The sequence below is a fragment of the Panthera onca genome, chromosome D2 (genome assembly GCF_046562875.1).
Source record: "Panthera onca isolate mPanOnc1 chromosome D2, mPanOnc1 haplotype 2, whole genome shotgun sequence".
In the NCBI taxonomy this organism is placed as follows: Eukaryota; Metazoa; Chordata; class Mammalia; order Carnivora; family Felidae; genus Panthera; species Panthera onca.
The window spans coordinates 74,906,130-74,930,116 of NC_138349.1; the positions used below are offsets into that span (position 1 = coordinate 74,906,130).

At 49.7% G+C, this 23,987-nt stretch overlaps 1 protein-coding gene across 3 annotated transcripts in view; it reads right to left on the minus strand.

Annotated features, from left to right (window-relative positions):
• LOC132685480 (uncharacterized) overlaps positions 1-23,987 on the minus strand; it is a 78,232-nt gene that overhangs the window by 24,651 nt on the left and 29,594 nt on the right. For all 3 annotated transcript variants that reach the window (XR_014135384.1, XM_081790549.1, XM_081790550.1), the window contains exons 2-6: positions 11,375-11,483; positions 10,299-10,482; positions 2,938-4,609; positions 725-2,700; positions 412-525 (exon numbers count right to left, since the gene is read on the minus strand). Coding sequence is in view for 2 of the 3 variants with exons in the window: in XM_081790549.1 (XP_081646675.1) it covers positions 412-525; positions 725-809 (199 nt within the window). In the remaining variant the exon portion in view is untranslated. The remainder of the gene's footprint in view (positions 1-411; positions 526-724; positions 2,701-2,937; positions 4,610-10,298; positions 10,483-11,374; positions 11,484-23,987) is intronic.

The window sequence follows — 23,987 nt, forward strand, 5'->3', positions numbered from 1 at the left end:
GTGCTCTCTCAAGGGAACCGTGACTATAATAAAATCTTTAAAATTTCTCAGTCTCTCTCTGTCTTCACCTGCATCTGGTCTTTCCACACCTCACCCAAGGTCATGTGATAAAACAGACAGTGACTGCAGCCCAGCCCTAGGGGAACCGTGGGCCAGCCTCCAGGGATGGGCAAGTAGGTTATTTGGCCCCGTCACGTGATGCCCTGCTAGATGCCACGGTACCACACTATGTGAGATCGAGGGCTGACAGAGAGGCAGTCCGCTTCTCAAGCAGCCTGGGCCAAAAGAATCGTTCCTTGCAGAAAACAGCAATCATCATCCTCATATAAACATGATCTGGCCCTCCAGAGAGCCTGAGTGAGCCATGTCCCCAAGTGAGAGCAAATGTGCGTCCAGAGGAAGCGTATTTACCTGCTCGCTCAGGACCCACAGCAGCCTCGGCGCCCTGTTCCTGTTCCTGTCTCTGTCTCTGTTCCTCAGGGCATGTTCCTGAAGCATCTGTGTCTGAGAGCTCATTCACCTCACCTGCAGGGAGAGGAGGGCGGTGACCTCCCAGGAAAGAGTTAAATCCCCCTGGGTGACTCATAAAGTCACAGAATCATACAATTACAGAACCTGAGAGTTTCAGAGCCTGGAAGGGAGCTAACGGGTCATCAGGGCCCAACACCCCTCATTTTGAGAAGGAAACAAATAATCCCAGCTGAAACAAAGACTCCCCACTCACCTGCAGTCCCTATTATGGAGTCCCAAGCGAGGGCTAATTTGACCGTGGAATCGGAGAACAGCTTTGACCTGCAACCAGAGTTCATTTGGTGGGATCTCTCGATGAGTAATTGATGCCAGGGTGCATCCCCCCTCTGTCCCGGTTAATCTGTCTATTGTCCCCGTCCATCTATCCCGCACCCCACTAAGAACCGAGGCAGGTACAGGAGGAACACAGCTTTGGTTTGCTCTCACTTCCTCCTCCTCCTCCCTTTCGTTTCTCCTCTCCGACTGAGGCTGAAGATTGAAGAGTTGTGGGAGCCAGCTCAGCCCAGGGGCGGGTGCGGAAGAAAGGCCAGCAGCAGCCAGTGTCACGGTGGCATCTTTGAAACTCTCACGCCCGCGGTTACAGGCAGGACTGTTTGACAGAGCGGATGTTAGAAGGCACCTGATGAAGACACCCCAAATAATAAGGGGCTGAAAACAAGTGCATCTCTGGTCTTCAGGATGTCTTCCGATGCCAGGACCGGGGGGGCCGCGGGACGGCACTGAGGACAAACGTAAATGAACCACCGCCATTGGGGGCCGTGCCTTCCCCATTCCCCATGGCCAGGAAAACTACCCACCAGGCCCCTGCTGGGGGTCACTGAGTTAAACGCGACAGCTGATTATGAAAGGGCCTGGGTGAATCCACGAGATCAGTAATGACGCTGCTTTTTACAGGAGCTAAGAGAAGGGCAATTAAATCTTCCGCTTCGGGCCATATAAACTGATCTCCACAGGAGGGCAAGAATTAATTTAACTCCAAACACACAGGCCCGCCCAAGCCCTCCGACAGCCTTGTATAATGGACCAAGCACATGGCGGGGAAGACAGAGGGAAGGCAGCAAGATTTGTTCCAAGCACCAGGTATTAGCCAGCACACAAATCAGGAGCTTGAACTTGATGGGCCTCAAGGCTGATCCAGTGTGGCAAATCCTGGGCTTCTTACGGCTTCTCTCCGTACTTGGTTTATTACACACAATCTGTACAGGGGCTGTTTCCACACTTAATGGCAATCCTGAATCACTATCTATTTCCCATCTTCGCCTGCAAAATAGCAACCCAGAGCGAGTGCTGCACCATAAATACTGGGCCCCATAAAGCCACTGCTGTATAGATTTGCCTTTTTGTGCGTGTGTGTCTGATTCACTCGCGCTTTGGCCGCCTTCCAGGCTCTAGGAGAGGAAAAAACCATCCCGAGCATCCCAACAGCCTCATTTTGATCTGTGATACTGAGCAACTCATTTCCACTTCACAGGCTCTGCTGAGCTGTGCCACAGAAAGACAAATCCCAGACGTGGAAGGGGCGGGAGGAGGTGGAGGGGGAGGGGCCGGCGGGGAGGGAGGACGGTGGAGGAGAGGGAGGGAGGGAGGGAGAAGATGAAAGCAGAAAAGGACCGCATTTATTAAGCTGTTTTTCTTTTGGTGAAAAGAAGCATTTATCAGTGATTTCATATATCATGTGAGAGGTGGCTTCCTGCCAATTTCCAAGAATCCAAACAACCCACTGACATCATATGCTAAATATAGCTCAGCCTTTGCTTTAGGTGAATAAATAATGCCGCTGGAAAGGAATAGGTTCTCTTCAGTTACATGTTTATTATGATCAGGCTGTCAGGCTTGTGTAATCAAGAGAATAATGCCCGGTTCCAAGGAGGGATTGTAGGCTATGAACTCTTCAAACAGTTTCGGGAGGGGAACGATAAAGCCCCATTCTGATGGCCTTTCCAGATGGCCAGCTGAGCCTGGCCCTGAGAGGGGAGGTGGGGGATTCAGGTGTCGTGGGTCTTCAAAGCCCTGACGAGAGCGTGTGCGTGTTCCCATGTCTGCCCTGTCCTCTGAACCAGCAAGGAAAGGTGGCTGATCCCTCCACGGGAAATGCACAGAATGAAGACATTCAAAGGCACGGGTGTGGTCCCGAGCTTTCCACGAGGCTGGGGTGGAGGCGAGCGGGAGCTGGAAAAAGAGCCGGATGTGGTAGGCGGGAAGGAGGGCCGAGGAAGGCCCTCCCTGTGCTCTGCGGCCTTCAGGTAAGGGGGCTCGCCTAAGGGCGTCTGGAGATCCTACCCCACTGCCCTCCGGCCTTTGATGCCAGCCCCCTGGAGCTTCCGCGTCTAGCATGTTGTGTCAGAGCCACCTGAAGAATTAAGGTTTCTGATGAGCCCCAGAGATGCCGGCCTGCCCCGAGCTCACCCAGGCTCGTGGAGGACAGAGGGAGCCACGCTAAAGGGCTTGCAGGTACTTGGGGGGGAAGCGAGCAGCTGTAGGGAGAAGAAAGGGCAAGAAAATCAGCGCCGAGAGATAAGGAGACTGTGAATCAAAATAGCTGCTGGAAGGTGTTGGATCTCTACTAACATCTGCAAGATTTCTCTTCACAGTCACGGATACAATAGAGGTGGTTGCTATGGAAACGTGAAAAGCGGCAAGGGGAAGGGAGAGGGCTGGATAGAAAGAGGAAAGAGGAAAAGGCGCACAACACTTTTAAATCATCAAAGAGGGATACGACGGCACTTTCCATCTCTGTTAGGAGAATGGAAGTTATTGAGCCCAGGGAGCGGTGAATACTACTCGGGACGGGTGGGGTCAGGCACTCACAGACACTGTGATCCCTTCCCCCACCCCCGTAAGCCCGGGCATTGAACCTGCTCTCCTGCCGTTAAGATCACCCACCGGAAAAGCATTTCGGGCGGTAAACTCTGCAGTAGACTGCTCCGAGGGGTTTGGCTATGGCCTTCCATAACGACCTTGGAGAGATCAGGTCATTTCTCTGTGCCGTGGTTTCATCACCTACCTGCCTCCCAGAGAGGAATGACGAAGCACTTTGCTCAAGAAAAGAAATGATGGCGCAGTTTAAGGGCACGAGCATGACGGAGCCCCCAGCGCGGCCCGCGGGGGGCCAGGAGGACTGCACGGGCCCACGCCGCGACTGAGCCTCCCAACTTTGCTTCCTTTCGGGGCCGGTGTTAGTGGCACGAAAGCGTTTTCTGAGGCTGAGGAGAATTTTAACAAGCCGCTTACCTTTTATCCAGAATTCGCAAATACACTCCCCTAGACACTGGCGCTCTCCGATGTAAATATAATGTGAACCGCAGAGGCCGCTTAGATTTTCCTAGGAGCCATATTTAAAAAAGTAAAAAGAAAGAACATCAATTGCTCTATACCCTCAATATATCTAAAATGCAATCATTTCAGTATAATCCATACAGAAATCATCAGTGAGGTATTTTATATTCTTTTTTTTTTCCATACCAAATCTTTGAAATCTGGTATGTGTTTTATACTTGTAACACATCTCGATGAGCCACGTTTCGAGGGCCCACAGCCACAGTAGCTACTGCCTACTGTATTGGACATTGCAGCTCTAGAATTTTCTACCCTATAAGGAATACAGAGAGGTAAGAATACAAAAGAGGTCCATTTTGCTAGGACGCTAAATTCTAACCACTTGCCTTGTATCACTATTGGAACAATAAACACACACACACACTTCGAACAGGTGGTCAGTCTCGAATATTCCCCTTTGCCGTGGAACAGTGAACATTCTGTGATTAAGATGAAAGTTGACGGGCCAGTGAAATCACACGGACTCAGCTCAAGCCACGTCTCTGTCACTTCCTGAGTGTGACTTTCTGAGTTTTCCCCAACCATACAATGGGAATTAGTGAGGCCGCCCAATCGCTTTTCGGAGTAAATAAGATAATGCCCAACGCAAGGCCCAGCACGTAGTAGGTGTTGTTAGGGTAGCTCACTTCCTGTCCCTGGTCTCAGCGCTAGTTTACCAGTCTGCCCTGGACCGTCTGTTCTTCTCCAGGGCTCTGTGAATGAAGAAACTAGAGCTCTGCATGTCTTCGCGTGCGGGAAACCACTGGAGGTAGAAAAAAAACACTGTAAGGATGGACATCGACTTAGTCCACGAATTCAGGGCAAGTAATAGCTGGGTGTTTTCCCAGCACTGAAAGACACGAAGACTAGCCATTCCAAGTTCTTCTTGGATGGCCGTGGACTACGTGGTAAGAGACTTAGAAAAGATAGTCAAAATACGTCCTTCAGCTTCTGTGCTGTGCTGTCCAATACAGTAGCGACTAGTCACATGAGGCTATTGAAACTGACGTTAGTTAAAACGTAAACGTTTTATTTTCTTGGGCACACTCTCGCCACATTTCAGGGGCTCAGCAGCCCCACGGGAAAAGGGGCTGCCGGTTGGACTGTGCAGGCACATTTCATCACAGAAATGCCACCCTGGGGACTTCAACCATTCATTCAGTACGCAACCAAATATAAAACTCAGAGAGAGTAGGACATCGTGAGCGAGCCAGTCGAAAGCCAGACGAGATGGGTTCGATCCTGACCTCAGCACTTCCCAGACAAGTCAACTTACGTAAGTTTCTTAACCTCTCGGTGCCTCCGCTTTATCATCTGGATAATGGGGACCATGTTAGCGGAACTTAATTCAGTGGGGTGTTGTCACTTAAGGACAGAAAGGCACGTGAAGTGCTTCCCACAGCGCCTGGCATGTTGTGAGTGCTCAACTCACATTAGCTATCAGGACTAATTACACCATATTCACTACTTCCCAACATAAGGGAGGGTCGGGATCATACTTAAAGGTGAAGGTACCCTTGATTAACCCAAAAAAGCTTCCCGGGAGAGGTAATCCCTTGAGCTGTGATTCAAAGGGAGTCCTGCAAGCATTCAAAACCCTCGGTGGGCATTTATTGAGCATTTACTGAGTATAAGGCGCTGTTATCGATACAGAGGTGATACGAAAAGCTCCCTTCCGCCCAGAAGTCCTCGAGGAGGACAAAAAATAGTGTTGATATGAGCAAGGGCCATGAAAGACTTAAGCACTGAGTGCCAGGTGAGCCTGGAGAGGGAGCCTCTGACTGAGCTGCTGAGACTTCGGAGGGGTGGTCCCTGAGTAGACCCTTAGAGGGCTGGCAAATGGCAGGCAGGTGGAGGGAGGCAAAACCGATGAGTGGCCGGGCCTTACGCGGTGACTAAAGTCACCCGTCCCAGCCTCTGAATCTCTAGGGACAGTTAATCAGTCTCTTGCTGGCTAACAAGACAGACTCCAGCCTGTGCACGAGCACCCCCTATGTGGACAGAGCCCCTCAGGAGTAAGGGGAACCACCCAACACCACCCCCAGCCCAGCAGCCCTGGGGCCCGCCTGACTGCCCACCTCACCGCAGAGATGGGAAAACGGGGAGACGATCAAAAACGGCTCGACTCTAAGACAAGTTTGAGCACGAGGAGTCCGGGCGACTCGCCCCATTATTATTCTGGTCACCGTTCATTCTTTCAAAGTTGGAAGTTTTGCACAGACACCAATGTTTCCTCTGAAAAGAGCCAGCACATCCCTGAAGGCTGCCGCAGGGGTCAGGATGGGCCTGTTTGTCTAGTATCGACAGGCTGACGTGCCAGGCTGCTGCCCCCAAGGGCCGGACCAGTGTGCCAGTCAGGTACCGACAGCCAAGTTGGAAAGGAAAGTCAGAAGAGCATGTCTGTGGGGGCTGGGAAACTCTGAGGCTGCCGACCGCCCTGGAATATCAATGGGCCTGCACAGGCCTGACAGTCAGGAGGCGGGAGGCCAGACCAGCCTCCCTGCAGGTCTCTCCCAGCACCTGGGGCTCACGCCCTGGAGATTAGGTAACTGGGGTCCTTAATGGGTGACGGATTGAGCCCACGACCTTCATTTATGCCCCAGGATGGAAACACTGCATCTCCCCTCAGGAATTCTGGTTTCTTCCCTGCTTTCTCCTGTTCTTGCCGGCAGCCATCAGAGGAGGAAGAGGCCTTTCCACAGATCTGGGCCTCCTGATGTCACCCAGCGTCCAGCCTCAGAGAGAGAGAAATGATGGGAGACGCCCTGAGGGTGACCAACCAGCTAGGGTCGTCTGGAACTACCCTTGGTTTTAGTACCAGTAAGGCCCTCAGTCCTGGGCCAACTGGGACAGTGGGTCCCTTGCCTCTCGTCCAGCTTCCTGCTTGGCCCTCAGGGCCCAACTTGAGGTACTGACTGAGCAGCAAACATAGCTAGAGACTTCCATGAAAGGATTGGCCTTCCTCTCCCAACAAAGAGCTCTTTATGTTCTAGTCAGCGAAGGAAAAGCCTGCCAAGGCCGTTTACGCCCCTGCCTCAGCTGCCTGACCAGGAAGAAAAGTTGGTCAGGAGACTCAAGAGGCCAGGGGAGAAAGACCGAGCGGCCACACCGCGCAGTGAGAGCTGCCTGAGGTGGGTGCCTGGTGCCCTGCCCTGCTGGCGACCACAGAGTGTTTGAGCTTCGGGTCATCAGAGGCCCGGATAGGGAAAGGGCACAGGAGGAGACGGCCGGGCAGCACGTCCAGATCCCTGCATGTGCGTGCAGGGACGCGCTAGTAAACGTTTAACGGGCCCTCTAGGGTGGGGGGCGCGGTGGAGCCCAGAGTAGTATTTGCCCATTTCTTTGGTGTAAACGTTTCATGGCTGATTTCCAGCCACCAGTGTGATGCCACTGAACACAGAATGTGAAGAGATGCGCGTCGTTGGCTGTGACGAGCAGGGCCAGCTGTGTCCCTATGCTGTGCGCGTGGTCTGGCTGTGCCCACTGAGCGATACGGCCAAGCCCTGCACTGGGCGACGGAGAGGAGGCTGTCACTTCATGCCAGGGGGAGGGCGGGAGTTCCCAGTGCCTTCAGTGGCACCAGGAACCTATCTTACCGTCTGTTACTTGTAAGCGTGTTTCGGGAAACAGGAGTTATAAGGGACCAATTCCGAGGAAATGGGTGGGTCTATTGGTGGCTGCTGTAGGATCCATTCTCTGGCAAGCCAAGGCAGAATCAGATCTGCATTTTTCTATGCAAATGGTAGGCAATACACAAAGTAGTGTGATACTCCAAAAAACAAAAACAAAACAAAACAAACAAAAAAACTGAAAGAGAAGCAATTATTTTTCCTCACCACTAGAAAACACTGTTTTTGTGGCTCTAACCTAAAATCAATTATTAAACCCCTCTTTTGTATAAAGCATAACTTGCAGTAAACGCCAAGAGCATCGTTCATTTCACTTAATGATAAATAAAATGATGTTTGACCAATTTGATGAAGACAGTAAGTCAAACTTAGATGCGCTGGCATTTGATGTTGCTGAAACCACAAATCTTATTGCAAAGCTTTTTGCATTTGAAATATGCCAAGTGCAAACAAAATTTAGTAGTGAAAGTGAAGTTAAATATTTAATGACATAATTAAGTCTTATTAATGGTATGTTCTTTATTTTGCAGATTCAATATTCACGATTATCATCTCTTTCATCTTTATTACTTAAGCCATGTGTTTTTCATAATTATTTGTTAGGTATTTTCATTAACATTTGATGAATATTAATAGTTAAAATAAAAAACAGTTTTTATTTCTGTTGTAATGACTTTACAGGGATAATAATATATAACTAAATGTTTATCGTGTGTTCCACTTGCTAATATTTAGATCACTGGTTTTGTTGCCACCGAGTGGAAACGTGGAGTACTATGGGTGACAAACGACAATCGCCACAGTCTGCCATTATTCTTTCTTTCTTTATTTATTTAATCCACTATTCTTAATGTAGCTTCTCTGTGGGACTAATATGAATTGCAAACTTACACATAAAACTCATAAGTAGTGTTTGGGGTTTAATCCTTCTCTGGTGTTAGTGACCTCCTCTCAGACATCCTAATTTATTTCCCATTTTTACCCTATTTTCCTCACCATTTTGGTCCATCAGCGTTGATCCCGCTCTGGCGCATTCTCTCTCCGTGACATTGAAAGCTCAGACCCCCATTGGGGCGCCCAGGGGGCTCAGTCGGTTAAGTGTCTGACTTCCACTCAGGTCGTGATCTCACGGTTTGTGAGCTCGAGCCCCGTGTTGGGCTCTGTGCTGACAGCTCAGAGCCTGGAGCGTGCTTTGGATTTTGTGTTTCCCTCTCTCTCTGTCCCTCCCCCACTTGTGCGCGCTCTCTCTCTCTCTCTCTCTCAAAAGTAAATATATAAACATTAAAAAAAACAAACTTAGACCAATAGCCTCTCAGATATTTTCCTTCTGGCACAAAGGGCCCGGGTTTTCCATCCTGGACAATATAAAGCAAATGCACGTGGCTCTCCTAATTTTCCATTCAGGCAGTATTTGCAGAGAGCAAACAGGAGCGGGTCTAATCAACATGACGGCCTAAAATGCATATGGCGACCATCGCTTCCGGCGCCAAGTGTGGCGGCCATATTGCCATCAGCAACACACTCCAGAGTGCCAGTCGCTTCCGGGCAGCCCGGGAACTGCATCTTCCCCACCCCCACCTCCGGTTCCCACACCTTGTGCTGCTGACCCCCTTGAAGGCTTTCTGAGGCTTACCGTGCATTTTCCCTGGGGATGACCATCGGGGAAAGAATGGTGATGTATTCTGGCCTCACGGTTGGGCCCGCAACCACAGAAGCCCCGGTCCGGGTCCCTGCTCAGCATTCTGGGACCAGCAAGGCAGGCATCAGGGTGCAGACAGAGTCGTGCCAGTTAGGACATGGTGCCCTTTGGCTTTCCTCGCACAGCCTTTCCTCTTCTGCAGAAGGCATCTGCATTTTTAAAGCCACAGCCTGTTCTCGAGAGCTCTAAGCGGGAGTGAGGAGGGTTTCTAGCCAATGACAACCTACAGGTAGTTTATGACTTCAGTTTAGGAGAACCCGAATTCATTCCATTTCCTGAGAACCTACTACACTCGGCCCTTTTGGAGGCTCTTTCTGCCTCTCCCAAAAACCCTGCCGAGAGGAAGAGATTGCCCCATTTTTTTTTTATTTTTTTTATTTTAAAAAAAAAATTTTTTTTAACGTTTATTTATTTTTTTTTTGAGACAGAGAGAGACAGAGCATGAACGGGGGAGGGTCAGAGAGAGGGAGACACAGAATCTGAAACAGGCTCCAGGCTCTGAGCTGTCAGCACAGAGCCCGACGCGGGGCTCGAACTCACGGACCGCGAGATCATGACCTGAGCCGAAGTCGGACGCTTAACCGACTGAGCCACCCAGGCGCCCCGAGATTGCCCCATTTTTATGGGGAGTGAGGTGAACACCCTAAGGTCTCACAGCTGGTGATGGGCACAGCTGGGGTTCTAAGACACAAAGCCAGGACTTTCTGGCTCAGAATCCTGTGCGAGTCGACACTACCTCCCTCGTCAGCTACTCGTCTCTGCAGTTATATAGGACACGCGCTCCAGAGAAATCTCATTGTTAAGAAAACCTGAATACAGACAGGCACAGGGAAAGGAATATGTGCCACCTTATTCGTGATGTGCAGGAAGACAGCATGGGTGTTTCCTGGCCCCACTGCCCTTATGCGCGCCAACTGTTTGGCCTGGATGGGAAGACACCGTGCCCTGCTCTCAGATCTGTACGTGTGAGAGCTGGTCTCCAGCTAGACTGTCTTCAGCGCTCTGAGAAGCGGCCAGCCTTAGGTGTCCCCGTGTCCCCGCCCCACCCCCCAACAAACCGGTCCTGGAGTATCTAAAACTCACACTTTAATGTCTGCTTAAACCATTTTCATTAACAAATGTACCAGTTCAGGATGCCTGGGTGGCTCAGTCGGTTAAGCGCCAACTTCGGCTAGGGTCATGATCTCGTGGTCCGTGGGTTCGAGCCCCGTGTCGGGCTCTGTGCTGACAGCTCGGAGCCTGGGGCCTGCTTGGGATTCTGCGTCTCCCTCTCTCTTTGTTCCTTCCCCACACGTGCTCTCTCTCTCTCTGTCTCTCAAAAATAGACAAACATTAAAAATAATAATAATAAATTTTTTGAAGTGCCAGTTCTGGTGACTTCCACTCACGGATCTCTTGCTGTTGCCGCTAAGAGCCTGGCTGCATGTGGACAAGACTGCCAAAAGCAAGTCACGATATAAGACAGGCTCAATTCCTATCACACCCCCGGGGATACATCTCCCAAGCGACACACGGGCCTCAGTTTCCCCTTCCTGCTCTGAGCACATGGAGAAGAAAGCACATGTGGGCTCAAAAAGGACAAATATGGAATTTCTGCAGCCCAGGGTGAGCCAGCCGGCTTGGCCGCACACAGTGACGTCAGGCTGCCCCTGGCTCTCATCTGTAATGTCTCTCCTTGTCGAGCCCGCAATGTGACCATTGTTTATTACCTATTGAGCCCCAGCACCATATTTGGCTCTGCACACAAGATTGATAGATTCTTCCTGTCACCGGCCTCACTCGGGTGGCAGGGCTCCAGGCGTCCTCCCCACCTTCCTCTCCTCCTTCCACCTTCCAACAATCCCAGAGACTCTGAGCAGGCCTCCCCACCGCTGCTGCAGACCCCTTTGAAGAAGCTGTTTCTGGAACAAGAGCGAGCTGATGACAGATTCTCAGTTGGCCTCTAAGCTCCGGACCCAGCCAGCCCGGTGAATCCTCCCTGCCATGGAAGCTGCTGACAGTAGTGGGGACTTTCCGGGATCTTCCCCCTCCCCACCTGCCTTTAGCTCCTGCGTCTTTATTGGACGGAGGCCTTGAGATTCATAGGCCTATGATTCACAACATCTGGTGGGCGAGGGGAGGAAGCTGAGACCTAAGGGCCATTTATACCCCCTGATGGAAAATAGTCCAGTTTGGAGTGTGGAGTGGAAGTGACACCGACCTGGAAACCAGTGTCCCGCAGTGAGTCAACGGCAGCTTCACGGTGACTTCATTTTGCATTTTGGCCCCAGAGAATTGTGGCATCGGATCAGGAAGGATACTTTGGAAAGCTGAAAGATGGTGAGGTAGAGGTGTGTCAGTCATGAGACTGGGAAGCCCGGTCCTTGCTCTGTCACCAAGTATCAGTGTGACCCTGGCGCTGAAACTTACTACTCCCCGTCACTTGAAGGTCGGGCTCACTGTAACCAACCCAGTGAATATCTGTCTCAACCCCTGAAGGTGAAGAGAGGTTCCAGAAGCTCCCGCTGGGGGTTGAGAGTCTGAAGTTGCAGGTGGAGGAGTGAGCCATGCTGAGCATGCAACGCATTGCAGCCCCCCCCCCCCGCCCCCGCCCCCGCCGTGTTGTTTAACCAGCGACACGAGCCCCTCCCCAGACCTACAAGTCTCACTGGCCGGTGGGGTTTGGGGTAGCTCTTCCACACCAGCCACTCTCCAGTCCTCTGGCACAAGCTGGGTGACCCACAACTCAAACCAATTCCAACACCAACTGACCCCACGATCCTGCCCCCATATCGGACACTGGCTCTTCGCGGGGTCCCGGGGCTACCTGTACCTCCACCGGCTGACTACAAGGTCAGTGCTTCCTGCCACCTGCCCTCAGGCTCAGCAATTCATTGGATGGACTCACAGAACCAGAAAAGCGCTGGGGTGCCTGGGTGGCTCAGTCGTTAAGCATCCAACTTTGGCTCAGATCACAATCTCACGGTCCGTGAGTTCAAGCCCAGCTTTGGGCTCCGAATTGACAGCACAGAGCCTGCTTGGGATTCTCTCTCTCTCTCCCTCTCTCTGTCCCTTCCCCACTCGTGCTCTCTGTCATATATAAACAAACATTACCAAAAAACAAAAAAGAAAAGCACTATACTTAGAATACAGTTTATCACACAGGGTAGAAATGAACAGCCAGATGAAGCAGTACAGAGGGCAAGATCTGGAAAGGTCCCCAGCGCAGGAGCCTCTTTCTCCATGGAGTTGGGGCGCACCACCCTCCTGGCACATGAGTGTGTTTGCCGACTCAGAGGCTCCTCTGTCCTTGTCCTTTAGATTTTATAATGGAGGCTTCAATAAGTAGGCATCGCTGATTAATGATTAATGGCATTGGCCATTGGTGATTGAACTCAATCCCCAGTCCCTCCCCGCCTCTCTGGAGGTCGAGGATGAGGTGGGGTGGGACTGAAAGTTCCTACCCTGTAATCACGTGTTTGGTTCCTCTGGGAGCCCTCAGGAGTCACCTCATTAGCATAAACTCAGGTATGGTCAAAGGGACCTTTATAAATAACATTCCTGGGGCGCCTGGGTGGCTCAGTCAGTTAAGTGTCCACCTTTGGCTCAGGTCATGCTCTCACAGCTTGTGAGTTTGAGCCCCGCATCGGGCTCTGCGCTGACAGCTCAGAGCCTGGAGCCTGTTTTGGATCCTGTGTCTCCCTCTCTCTCTGCTCCTCCCCCACTTATTCTCTGCCTCTCTCTCAAAAATATAAATAAACATAAAAAAAATAATAAAATAAATAAGTAACATTCCTATCACTCAGGAAATCCCAAGGGTTTTAAGAGCTCTGCGCCAGGAACCAGGGACAAAGACAAAATATACATTTTTTTTTTTTTTTTTTTTTTTACTATACCACAGGTAGACAGAAATATAAATGCATGTGGCAGGTGCTGCAGAGAACTGCGAGCCCCGCCTGCTAACGGGAGGCTACAAAGTGGAAGCGGTCCTCGGACCAGGTTGCACTTGGAGAGAATCATATCTGCAGAGGCTCACTATGGCTAGGACACGTAGGATGTTTTTGAGTCCTGATATCCGTCTGACCTCGGACAGGACACTTGCACCTCGGAGGCTCAATCACTCCATCCGTAAAAGGGGTTATAACTGCAACACTTCAGGGGTATGATGGGAAACAATGAGACTCGTTAAGGAGAAGCTTAAGATGGGGCGCCTGGGTGGCTCAGTCGGTTAAGCATCGGACTTCAGCTCAGGTCACGATCTCGCGGTCCGTGAGTTCGAGCCCCACGTCGGGCTCTGGGCTGATGGCTCAGAGCCTGGAGCCTGCTTCCGATTCTGTGTCTCCCTCTCTCTCTGCCCGTCCCCCGTTCATGCTCTGTCTCTCTCTGTCTCAAAAATAAATAAAACGTTAAAAAAAAATTTTAATAAAGGAGAAGCTTAAGACCGTGCCTTGCACATATTAAGCACTCAGTAGCTTTAAGCTCGTACAGCGAGTGAGGATGATGATGACGATTAAGGAAAATTTCAAGGGGAGAAGGAGAAATCGTGTGGCTGAAGCACTGGGTATCGTGGCCCCAATTACCTCATGATCCGCGAGACATCTGCTTACTCAGGCAACTATTCACAGACCAGCAGACAACTGGCTCCCAGACAATTGCTTAATGGTCCGTGGGGTGACCTGTCCTCCTTCACGCTGTGGGAACCACAGGGCTCCCCTCTCTGTAACAGCTTCCTGGAGGCCTAGAAATTTTTGCCTAGTTTGGCTGGCACGGGATCCAGATTTGACGATGCCCCGAATGAGAAAAAACTAATTTTTGAAACAACAGCCGTGAGATATTTGTTAAACAAAGCAAAAACACTAATCAAAACAGGAGAGAGAGGGCCAAGTTTTCCGGAGGCGGTCTTCCAGCTCCTGGTAGACAGGCCTCGAAACAGGGCCGAGGGAAGCTGGTGTCGTCGTGCCCCAGATGCCTCGAGGGAGGGCGATGGGGAGCCCCAAGACCTGGAGCTGGCTTGCTCATTGTGGGGCTCACGGGTCTCGGAGGCCCTGGGGTGGTCTTGAGAGTGTGGCCGGCCGAGACCTCGGGGCCGAGCTGAGGTGAGCCCAGCATGGGGGCCACACGGACAGCTCATGCCCCCAGTCCACCGGGGAGGCCACCTCAGGCCGTTGTTTCCTTTGCTCACGCACCACCCCCAGGCACTTCTTCCCCCTTCCTGCAAAAGAAACATCCAGTGCCCTGTGTTGAGTCTCAGGGCTGGGGTGGTCTGTCATCCACATCTCTCCAGTGTCTGGGCCCTCCTCTGCAAGCTCAGGCTTGAGGCACAGGGACGGGAGCTCTGCCAGGCCTTGTGCACAGCTCCTCTGTGATCAGCGCTCCCAACATGTGGGCTGGGACCCGAGAAAACCCATCCACAGACAAGCTCACCGCTGCCTCTCAACATGCCGGCCGTTTGGGGCCTGGTGGTGCCATCTGTAGTCTCCTCGGCCTGCAGACTGCCTGAGGTCTCACACGAGGGCCCCTGACCACAGAGAAAATGAGATGCTCTCTCACGCGCACCTCTGTGGAGAGAGGGTCATCCCTCTCTCTCTCTCTCTCTCTCCTCCAGCTGGAGGTCCTCAAGAAGCAAACACTTAGGGTCTCCCTTTGGGGTTCGCAATCATGGAGGCCGGGCACTTACCACGTTACCACCTGGCAGCTCCGTCCAGAAAGTGCCAACCCCACGGGTCACTCCTGGGGTCCGGGGCCAGCCAGAGAGGCCACGTGGAGCTGCATTAACTCTGGAGGGAAAGGAGGAGAGGCTCTGAGGACCCGGGAGCCAGTGAGAAGCACGAGCGGAAAGAAGGCAGACCTGAAATGGGAACAGTTAGCTCCGTCCAGCAGACAAGGAACCACGTGTAGGTAGGGCCAGATGTTAAGGAAACAAGGGAACTGAACACAGGCTTGGCAAGGACACTGGGCAAGGGGCGTTCGTTCTCAAGCTTCAGTGTGCATGCATATCCATTCTGGAACTCTCCAAGGGCAGATGCCTAAGCTCCTCTCCCTGAGATTCAAATCCATTTTCACAACCGCCCCAGGTACATATACAGTAGGTGGTGGCCGGCTCAGCCTTTGGGAATCACTGGTCTAAAAGGTGCTCAGAAGAGGAATACCCACCCCAACTTGTGGGTGCGGGGTTGTGGGAGGGAAGTTTGGGAGACTCTTTGGCACAGATACCCAAGCCAAGTGAATCTTAAAGAATAAGGAGGAGGGAAGATGAGGGAAGCAGACAATAGATAGGACACTCCAGGCCACACACCATAGGAGCGAGGAAACGGAGGTGAAAACGTGCCGCAGGTTAGGGTGACTTCATGGGCATTTGACCCAAAAAGTCACACGGGCCTTGTACTTGGGGCTTAATGCTCTGTGGCCGCCATTTTGAAATTCTTCTTTTTTTTTTTAATGTTTATTTATTTTTGAAAGAGACAGAGACAGAGAGAGCACGAGCAGGGGAAGGGGAGAGAGAGAGAGGGAGACACAGAATCCGAAGCAGGCTCCAGGCTCTGAGCTGTCAGCACAGAGCCCGACTTGGGGCTCAAACTCACAAACGGCGAGATCATGACCTGAGCTGAAGTTGGACGCTTAACCGACTGAGCCACCCAGGAGCCCCTTGAAATTTTTAATCTTATCCTTGAATTTTTGTTTTGAACAAGGGCCTGCTGTTTCACCGTGTTCTGGGTCCTGCTATTTATGGACCTACCCTCCTGGGGTCCAGGACATGACAGGAAGTTTGGGTGTGAAGTGGGAGGGGTAGAGGTGGCTAAAGAGATAATGCGGTGGCTAAGACCCCCAAATGCTACACCAAGGAGCTCAGGTCCTGTCCCAGAGAGAAGCAGGTTTGAAGGGGGAACAGTAGTTAGGTTTGCATCCCATAAGGGCGTCTCTGAAAGCGGGGTTAAGTTGGGCCTGCGCACGGATGCAGGAAAGAAATACGTTGCTAGTTTTCTCGTTTTTCATTTTCTTACCTGCGATGGTATTTAAGCACATGTCGGCCTTGTTCGTATTTGTCAATAAGAGCTCTTATCCAATACCAAAATAACTGTGACCCTGTAAGAAGAGGACAAAAGATGGGGAAAAATGTAATCATGTCCCAACTTCATTCCCCTGTACATGTCCAGGGTGAGATCCAATCTGTGGGCGAGAGGGTGGAGTGCACATGGCAGACTGGCCCGCGAGAGGCCTCCCTAAAATTGTGTGCTGTACAGAGGGCTTTAACAATAGGCCTACAACTTTCTTGGCCTTTTTTCTATCCTGCATACCAATTATTTTTTCCATTTGCTAGGAACCCAGCGTTGACCTTGAAAAATACCATTCATGTTGGTAAACACATGCTGGTTGTTTTACCAGACATGGAAATCTGTGCGTTAGCTGTGACCTCAAGGCACCCTTGCTCCAAAAACAGCCGCCTACAGGTCTCAGCCCAAATGGGCAAGCGTCCAGGGGATCTGAGGCTTGGAGGAGAAGTAGTCGAAAGTTAATGCGTTTATCTGAGCCCCTTTGATCTAAAATCAGGCTGACAATCCTGTGAGGCCAGACTCGCCCGGAAGATTTTCAGGCTTTCCTCGGATTCAGCTGGCTGTGCTTGGGAACTGTCTTCCCTCCAGCAGCTTAGGACTTGGGCTTTGAATAACTTGATGCTACAAATTAAAGTCTCCCTGATATATGAATGAGAGATTTTAAGAAGAAAAGAAATTAGATTTTTTTCAAATTAGACATCTTGAAACTGACAAACGGGCTGCCTCTGAGTCGGTTTATTTACTTGCAAGATAAACTAAATTCAGTAAAGGAGAAAAAAAAAAAAAAAAGCTCAAATCAACCAGAAATCACAGAAGGCACTGAGAAAATATTACTCTTAGTAAATAATAATTATCCAATTTTTCAGATACTCTGATAGCATTTTCCCTGTTCTTCATAAAAGTAATACATGTAGACCGTAGAAATTTTGAAAATTCAGCAAAATAAAAGATCAATAATAAAATGACTGCCTAAACCACCACACAGAAATCATGTTATGCACATTTTGAGGTGTTTCTTCTCAGCTTTGTTTCTATGTACACATTTATAAGTTCTTTCAAAGTCTCTCTGAAGCCTTAAAAAAAATTGTGTTAACATTTACTTACTATTGAGAGACAGAGAGAGACAGAGCATGGGAAGGATAGAGAGGAGGAGACACAGAATCGGAAGCAGGCTCCAGGCTCTGAGCTGTCAGCACAGAGCCCGATGCGGGGCTCGAACCCATGAACTGTGAGATCATGACCTGAGCCGAGGTCAGAAGCCCAACCAACGAAGCCACCCAGGTGCCCCCTCTCTGAAGCATTTTAAACTTAAACTTAATGCTCATTTGAAAACATGATGAGTTAAGTGGCCATATTTTAAACTCATGGTTTTTTTCTAATTAAAGAAATAAAGTATATGGGGTACAAGAAATTAGTAAAATACAGAAAACACAAAGGACAACAAAAATCACTTGGATTCCAGCCAAAGAAAACTATGATTAATGTTTTGGTATGAACCCTCCTTTTTTCTTTTTTTCTTTCCGTTGTATATACGTGCTTTTCTTATTTATTAACATAACAGTGTACCCCAGTTTACTCTTTGCAATTTTCACTTAATGATACACAAATGAATATTTCCCATAAGAATAAATGATTTTTAATGGCTACCTAGACGGTATTCCTCTGTATAGATGTATAATAATTTACCTAACCAGTCTCCTATGCAGAATTTATAGGTTGTTCGTAAATTTTCATATTGTCAACCATGTCACGATTACCATACTTATGAATGACATCTGCCTACTCTCCTAACAAATTCCTAGAGTAAAATTCTATTAAAATATATATATACACACATATATATTTATTTGATAGATAATACTAATTTGCCTCCAGAAAAGTTCTACGAATTTGTACTTTCGCTAGTTCAATCTTTTTAAAACATGATTTAGTGGCAACTATAATTAGCTCTGTTTTGTCATTTGAAACAATTAAGGCAGAAACCAGTATGACGGTGAACGCGACACAACATGTCCATGAGAAAAGTTACCATCACGCCGATCTGGGATATATCTTCACATGTGGTTGATGTGTACTCTCATTTCATTCTTACAACAATCCCCCAAAGAAAGTTTTTTTTTTTTTTTAATGTTTATTTATTTTGAGAGAGAGAGAGAGACAGAAGACAGAGCGTGAGCAGGGGAGGGGCAGACAGAGAGAGGGAGAAACAGAATCCGAAGCAGGCTCTAGGCTCCGAGCTGTCAGCACAGAGCCCGACGTGGGGCTCGAACCCACAAACTGTGAGATCATGACCTGAGCCGTCAGAAGCCCAACCGACTGAGCCACCCAGGCGCCCCAAAAAGAAAGTTTTTTAATCCCCATTTTTAGATAACAAAAGCGAAGCTCGGAAACCCCAAAGCCTTTCTTTTTGCACGCATGACACCGTGCTATCTCTCTGAGCCCAGACTTCCGCATGGCCACCCGGCTGTGATGTAGTCAGAGAATCCTAGCGTGGATCCCGGTCCTACAGACACCAGTCACTTGAAACCTCTCAGACACAAATGCTTCATTTTAAAGGAGTCATGAGACGAACATCCTCCCTTTTGATAAACGTAATGTAAAAGGTCTTGCTCCTGGATTTATTTTTCAGGTAAAAAGAGCTCCAGGGTTTTGTGGTCCTCTCCTGGGGAGGCGGGGGGGCCAGGAACGAGAGGAGGGATGGAGGCTAAGGGAGAGAAAACCAGCTTCCTCAGGGGACTGGGCAAGGTAAGGGAGCGTGTCTTCCAGGTCTATGCTGGCAGACCTCCCGCTTGGAATCAGAAGTAGGGAATTTTCTTTGGTTTCCTGCCTGGGTTGCCTTGTTTATCAGCCACAGGGCAAGAAACATGCCATAGCAATGAAACGAAGTTGACATGTCATACAGGGGAAAAGGGAGTTATTCAATAGGGCTGAGTCACGGCTCTGCGGCAGGTACAGGATGAGGCATCCTGCAGAAATTCGGAGCGGACCGCCAGACTGCAGGGTTGAATAACAAAGAGCAACAGGTCTATGGATGACCTGACACGCCTTTCTGATTTTGAAATCCCTGGATGGTAAAAACTAAGGATGACGGAGTCTGAAGTAAGTTTACGTTCGCTGTTCCTTCGTAGCAGAAATCAATCCCAAGGTTGCATAAAAGCCAGGCATTTAATTCACAGTAACAATGTTATTTACCTGGGAAGTTTCTCTTCCCTACAACTGTAAATTCACCCACAAGTGTTGGCGTCTGAGTTGTACCTTTTTGCTGTTTTCTTCTCCATCAGCTGCCGCGGTCGACATCCGTCCGCGTGTTCTCTGAAAAGACAGGGTGCCCACAGCGAGCCCAACAGCACACGAGGCAAAGCACAATGAAGAGAGACGACATCGAAGCTCGTCCCGTCTGGCCAGAGACTCTAGGAAACCCCGCTTACGCTTCTGTCCGTCCATCAGCAACGCCCCTAACGGAGCCTCCACCACCAGCTGGCTGTGTGACCCGGCTGGACGTTCATCACTCTGTGCCTCAGTTCCCTCTTCTGTGACACGGGGCAATAAGAGGCCAAATAAAGAGGGGATGCTGGCCACCGGCCTGTGACAAGGATCCAGAAATGCCAGCGTCACAATGTTGCTCATTCCATTTCCGTCTTGCTTCATCTGCTACGTTCCAAATCACGGGACGGTGGGAGGAGTTCTAGGTCAGGCATCAGCAGGCATCATTTTAGTTCAGAATCTATTATTTATGACACTCTTCAAACAGGTAGTTGTGGCAGTAGTAACAGACAACCTCATTTTTGTCCTTGGCCCTCACAATAACTTGTTGCCATAGGTAAAGTTATTCTCCTAAAGAGGATATATAATTTGGCCACGTTGGCTTGTCAACGTGAATTTCCTCGAATTCATCCAGGAGAACTGTTTCCAGGGCCCATGATCCTAACCATTATTCGGCCTTAACTTTTCCAAGTTGGTTTTTGGCCCACCCATACCTTATTATTGGATCAGTGCGTGTAAAGGACATTTTGGGGGCCTGTTCAATATATTTTTTGGGGAAAAGAGATGTTCTTCTATTCCACAAAGTTCCATTAGGGTTATGGGTTAAAGGGCCCTTGGCTATAATCATCCTGTCCCCCAACCATAAAACCCGGTAGAGGACAGTCAGACCCTCCCCCTTCAACTATGGTATACACAGCATGAGAATTTTTCTGCTGGATCTGCTTATCGGGGGCTGGCAGGGGCCATATTTCCCAGAGTGTGGATAAAGGCCCTCCTTTAAAAGAGTAGGACCTACAGATAAACAGGAACAGATAATCAGAATAAAATACGGATGGCTACTTAGAACCCCCAGTTCCAGTTCAGAGACCCTGCTTCTACCCGTTACTCCTTTCAACTCTGTGATCAACCCGGTACTTGAACTGTGTAAACCAACAGCCTCATGCCTGCGTGACTATGAGCTGTGTATTTATTGCTTGCAATCAAAGAAGCAGGGAAGGGGCATGAGGGTAAGCTGTAGACAAAAGGTGCACGGAGGTGAAGTAAATTATTTATTAGTAAAGAAAATAGTATTAGAGACAATAGTCGGAAAAATCAAGTTAGAAAGGGGCCACATTTTAAAAAGCGTTGAGTCCAAACACCTCATTTTATACACGTGGAAACTGATTTGCAAACGCACGAGGTGACCGGCATGATGTTAGGCAACTGGCTGGGGGTGAGCTTGGGATCTGGCTGAATTCAGGTGCCCCCTCCCCCCACCCTCCCAGTACTCTGCCATCACCGGCCCGACCTTCCCAGATAGGTAGGCGGATAGGCAGATGACTGCATTCCAGATGAATGCATAGACAATGGGTAGATACACGGACAGATAAACTGGTGGCTGGACAAATAGGACAAATAGGGCCGATAGATGGAGAGACAGAAACAGATTTAGCAGATTTCATTGTATAATAAAAGCCACTGGAAAGTGGAGATCAAGCTGAGAGACAGCGTGGCTGAAAAAACACCAGGCTGAGAAAACATTCCAGATTGTATGTCCGGCCCTGTGCTCACTAGCTGTGTTACCTTGGGCGAGTCCCTGAGCTTCTGTGAATCCCAGTTACAGGTATAGACGTGGTCGGGAATACATTGTGAAGAAGCACATATAGGAATCCTTTGTTAACTGTGAAAGTTTGTTTGTTTTTTTTAATTTTTTTTTAATGTTTATTTATTTTTGACACAGAGAGAGACAGAGCATGAACGGGGGAGGGGCAGAGAGAGAGGGAGACACAGAATCGGAAGCAGGCTCCAGGCTCCGAGCCGTCAGCCCAGAGCCCGACGCGGGGCTCGAACTCACGGACCGCGAGATCGTGACCTGAGCTGAAATCGGACGCTTAACCGACTGAGCCATCCAGGCGCCCCAACTGTGAAAGTTTTAATGAAGGTGAGGGGTTCCCGGCCATAGATGAAAATCTGTCATAATCACGTGTTCACACTGAGACAGTGAGCTCCTTGAGGATAGGGATTAGCCCCCATGATTACCCCTTGGCCTGCAGAGCTTTATCTTAATAAACCCTGGAGACTGGCCTATTCTTCTGAACTGCCTGGAATCTCCACCCAGTTCTGTTTGTTTCTTTCTTACAACACATTCCCATTTCCTACCATCATGGAAGTGTCCTCTACTTAAAAAAAAAAAAAAAAAATACACCTTTGGAGAAAAAAAGACATTAGATCCCCTCCTGCACACAGCCATAGAAGCTAATTCAAGTCACGTTTCAGGTCCAAATGTCAAAACAAAACAAAAACAAAAACAAACCTCCAAGACCGTGGAGTAGGGAGAGGTTTTTGAAAACTAGATCAACAACAACAACAATAACAACAAGCACCACTCCTAAAAGAAAGATCGATGAATTAAAATTCATTAAGCCTTGAAATTTCTGTTCGTCAGAAGACCCCATTCTCCACTCCAATTGAGTTAAGTTAAACATGCGTTGGTGCGGGTATCACCGCACGTGAAGTGAGGTGTTCCGTCAAAGGTTGCTGCCACATTGAGTGTGGCAAGAATTAAGGATGTCATAGGCCTGGGAGGGTCTTACTGTTCCCATGAGGGCTTTAGCTAGATGGTTTAGGGGCGAGGAGATAGAGCGCGGGTGGACGTGTGCAAATCCTTTGCTACCAATGGAAAAATAATCTAGCACACATGACAAAACAGATGACATGAATACCTTGAGATAATGGAGGTCTTCTCTCTCTAGACCTTAAGGGCCTCGGACAGGCTCTGGCACAAAAAAGGCCCTTCGTATATGAAGGGACAAAAGATAGCATCGTCCTTGCTCAGAGAAGAAAGCTCTTGTCAGATCAGTTTCACCAGGGGCTTTTCACCCTTTCGCGTTCATTAACCTGTGGCTGTCCTCCCCAGCCTCTCTATTGGTCATGAACACCGTATCCAGAGAGAGAGAGAGAGAAAAAAGAGAAGAAAAAGCAGTCAGCAGAACACCCCCAATAACCGTGACATCTACATTGTGTTTTACAATTTGCAAACTGCTTCCAAATATCTCATTCGAATCTCACAACCACCAAGGGAGATCGAGTACTATCCGTCTCATTTTAAGGACAAGGACACTGAAGTTCAGAGAGGTTCTGTGACTTTCACAAGGCCGTACAGGTGACAGGTGGCAAAGCCAGGATTTCAAGTTCAAGGGAGAAGAAAACTCAGTGGGAAGGCTAAGCTTGCCATTAAACCTAACTAAAGGAATAGGGCAGAAGGAAGAAGGCAGCAACTTTTTCACCAGAAATATGTGGTTTCGCTCTTGTCTTGTCGGTAGGGCTGTCTCCGCCAAGTCGAACCCAGTTGAAAACAAACATGTAAAGGTCAAGGGCCAATAGTCCCGGGCTGGGTATCTGTCGGGACTCCCTGCCTTGCGCAAACCTACCTCTCGCTTCTGGGATGGATCCGACTTCCCTAACTCTTAGACCTCTTGGATGAGGACTTGGGCTCTCAACATTCGTCTCAGGCCTTTCTCCAAGTTTGCGAAATGATTAGCAGCAATGAACGTTCTGGCAGCCACTGTCCACAGATCCTTGCATATGATGGGCCAGTGCGACGCGCTTCGCATGCACTGTCTCAGTTAGTCTTGCAAGAACTCATGAGGTAAGTACTAATTTTGTCCCTATTGGACAAATGGAGAAACTGAGGGACAAAGAGATGAAGTCGTGTGCCCAAGGTCATGCGGCTGGGCCCTCTCAGAGGCTCTGGCCTTGCCATTCTGTGTCCCTCAGCTGCTGGCTTTGCACCACGTGTCGGCTTGGACGAGCCCAGAGCTCTACGTGACAGCGTTCCCTCGGCCGGCCTGCACCCCAAGAGTCTCCCAACAGACGCGGCAAATCCCCAGAAAGCGGATGATGCTGGAGATGCCGTGGCCTGCCTCTGAGATCGCTCCTCCAGGATGGAGGCTCTTATTCCCCCCACCGCTGGAAGCGTTGGCTGCCTAGGGCTCACAGCTGAGACTCCCTCCAGAAACCACCCCTGCCTGACGGGAGTCACCAAGGTCCCCCTCCACCCTTCTGGGGAACAGTGGCAGCCACCGAGTAACGGATGGGGGATACAGGCCCAGCCTTCAGGCCTCAGCTGGGGTCAAGCCCTAAGGACCATCCTGACTCCAGAGCTATTGCAACTACTTCACAATTCCACACCCCTCCCTGTCCCCCCTTCGGCTTCCTCCACCCCCCCAGCGGCCGTTAGTCCCAAGAGCATTCCCTGATAAATGTCCTGTGTGCACCTTGCAGCCTCAGACCCAGATTCCCAGGAATCCCGCCTAACGC